The sequence below is a fragment of the Pygoscelis adeliae genome, unplaced genomic scaffold (assembly GCF_000699105.1).
Source record: "Pygoscelis adeliae isolate BGI_AS28 unplaced genomic scaffold, ASM69910v1 Scaffold321, whole genome shotgun sequence".
In the NCBI taxonomy this organism is placed as follows: Eukaryota; Metazoa; Chordata; class Aves; order Sphenisciformes; family Spheniscidae; genus Pygoscelis; species Pygoscelis adeliae.
Window position 1 is genome coordinate 742,210 of NW_008824039.1, and position 858 is coordinate 743,067.

The 858-nt window shown below is 62.2% G+C and overlaps 1 protein-coding gene across 1 annotated transcript in view; it reads left to right on the forward strand.

Annotated features, from left to right (window-relative positions):
• Positions 1–858, forward strand: part of KCNQ4 (potassium voltage-gated channel, KQT-like subfamily, member 4) — a 12,156-nt gene that overhangs the window by 958 nt on the left and 10,340 nt on the right. The window contains exon 2 of the mRNA XM_009333472.1: positions 128–218. Coding sequence (XP_009331747.1) covers positions 128–218 — 91 coding nt within the window. The remainder of the gene's footprint in view (positions 1–127; positions 219–858) is intronic.

Below are 858 nucleotides of genomic sequence, written 5' to 3' on the forward strand. Positions count from 1 at the left end.
CCGGTGGCTCAGCCGCGGCCGTGGAGGTCTTGGCGGGGGCGGGTCAGGCTACGAGCGGGGGCCAGCACTGCAGGCTGGGCTCCCCCCGGCCGGCCCCGACGCCTGCACCGACATGCTCTCGTTCCAGATTCCTCCTCGTCTTCAGCTGCCTGGTGCTGTCGGTCTTCTCCACCATCCAGGAGCACCAGAAATTGGCCAACCGGTGCCTCTTCATCCTGGTAAGTGGGGAGCAGGGCTGTCGCTCAGACTCCCTCTCCCCACATTACACCCTAAAAGACTCGGACAAAATCATGGACAAAACTCCTCCGACCCCTTCCCCAGCCCAGATGTCCTTACTGATCGTTGGTGTTAATGATGGCAGCCTCCCCGGCATGTTGGGGAGAAGCTGCAGGGTGGCCTCGCTGCTGCGGGCGTCCCCGCGGCTCGGGGCGGCCCGTCACCGCAGGTGGACCTCTGTGGTGCAGAAAGGCATAAACCGCTGGAAAAGGCAGGGCAGGAGGGGCTAAAAAAGGCAACTTTCCCCCAAACTGTCAGAAACAGCTGACGCTGGAGTTCTTCCGAGTGATGGAGACTAAATTGGGAAGGTCCTTGTGACTTTCCCGCAAGTAAGCAGAACAGGGGCTTGTTTGTGCGAGAGGTAGGAGGACAATGCTGACGGTGGAGGAAAAGGACCCAGCTCGGTGTGAGCTTGGCACAGGTAGGAGAGCCAGGCTGCTCAGACAGGCTCGACGGCCACGGCTCCTGTCTCGCTGCCCTGATTCCCCTGGGATGGCTCTAGCCCGGGCTGTGCCGGGGGGTGGCCTTGGGGGGACACCACGCTCCCCCCTGCACCCTCCTCCGCACCAGCATTTCATTTTG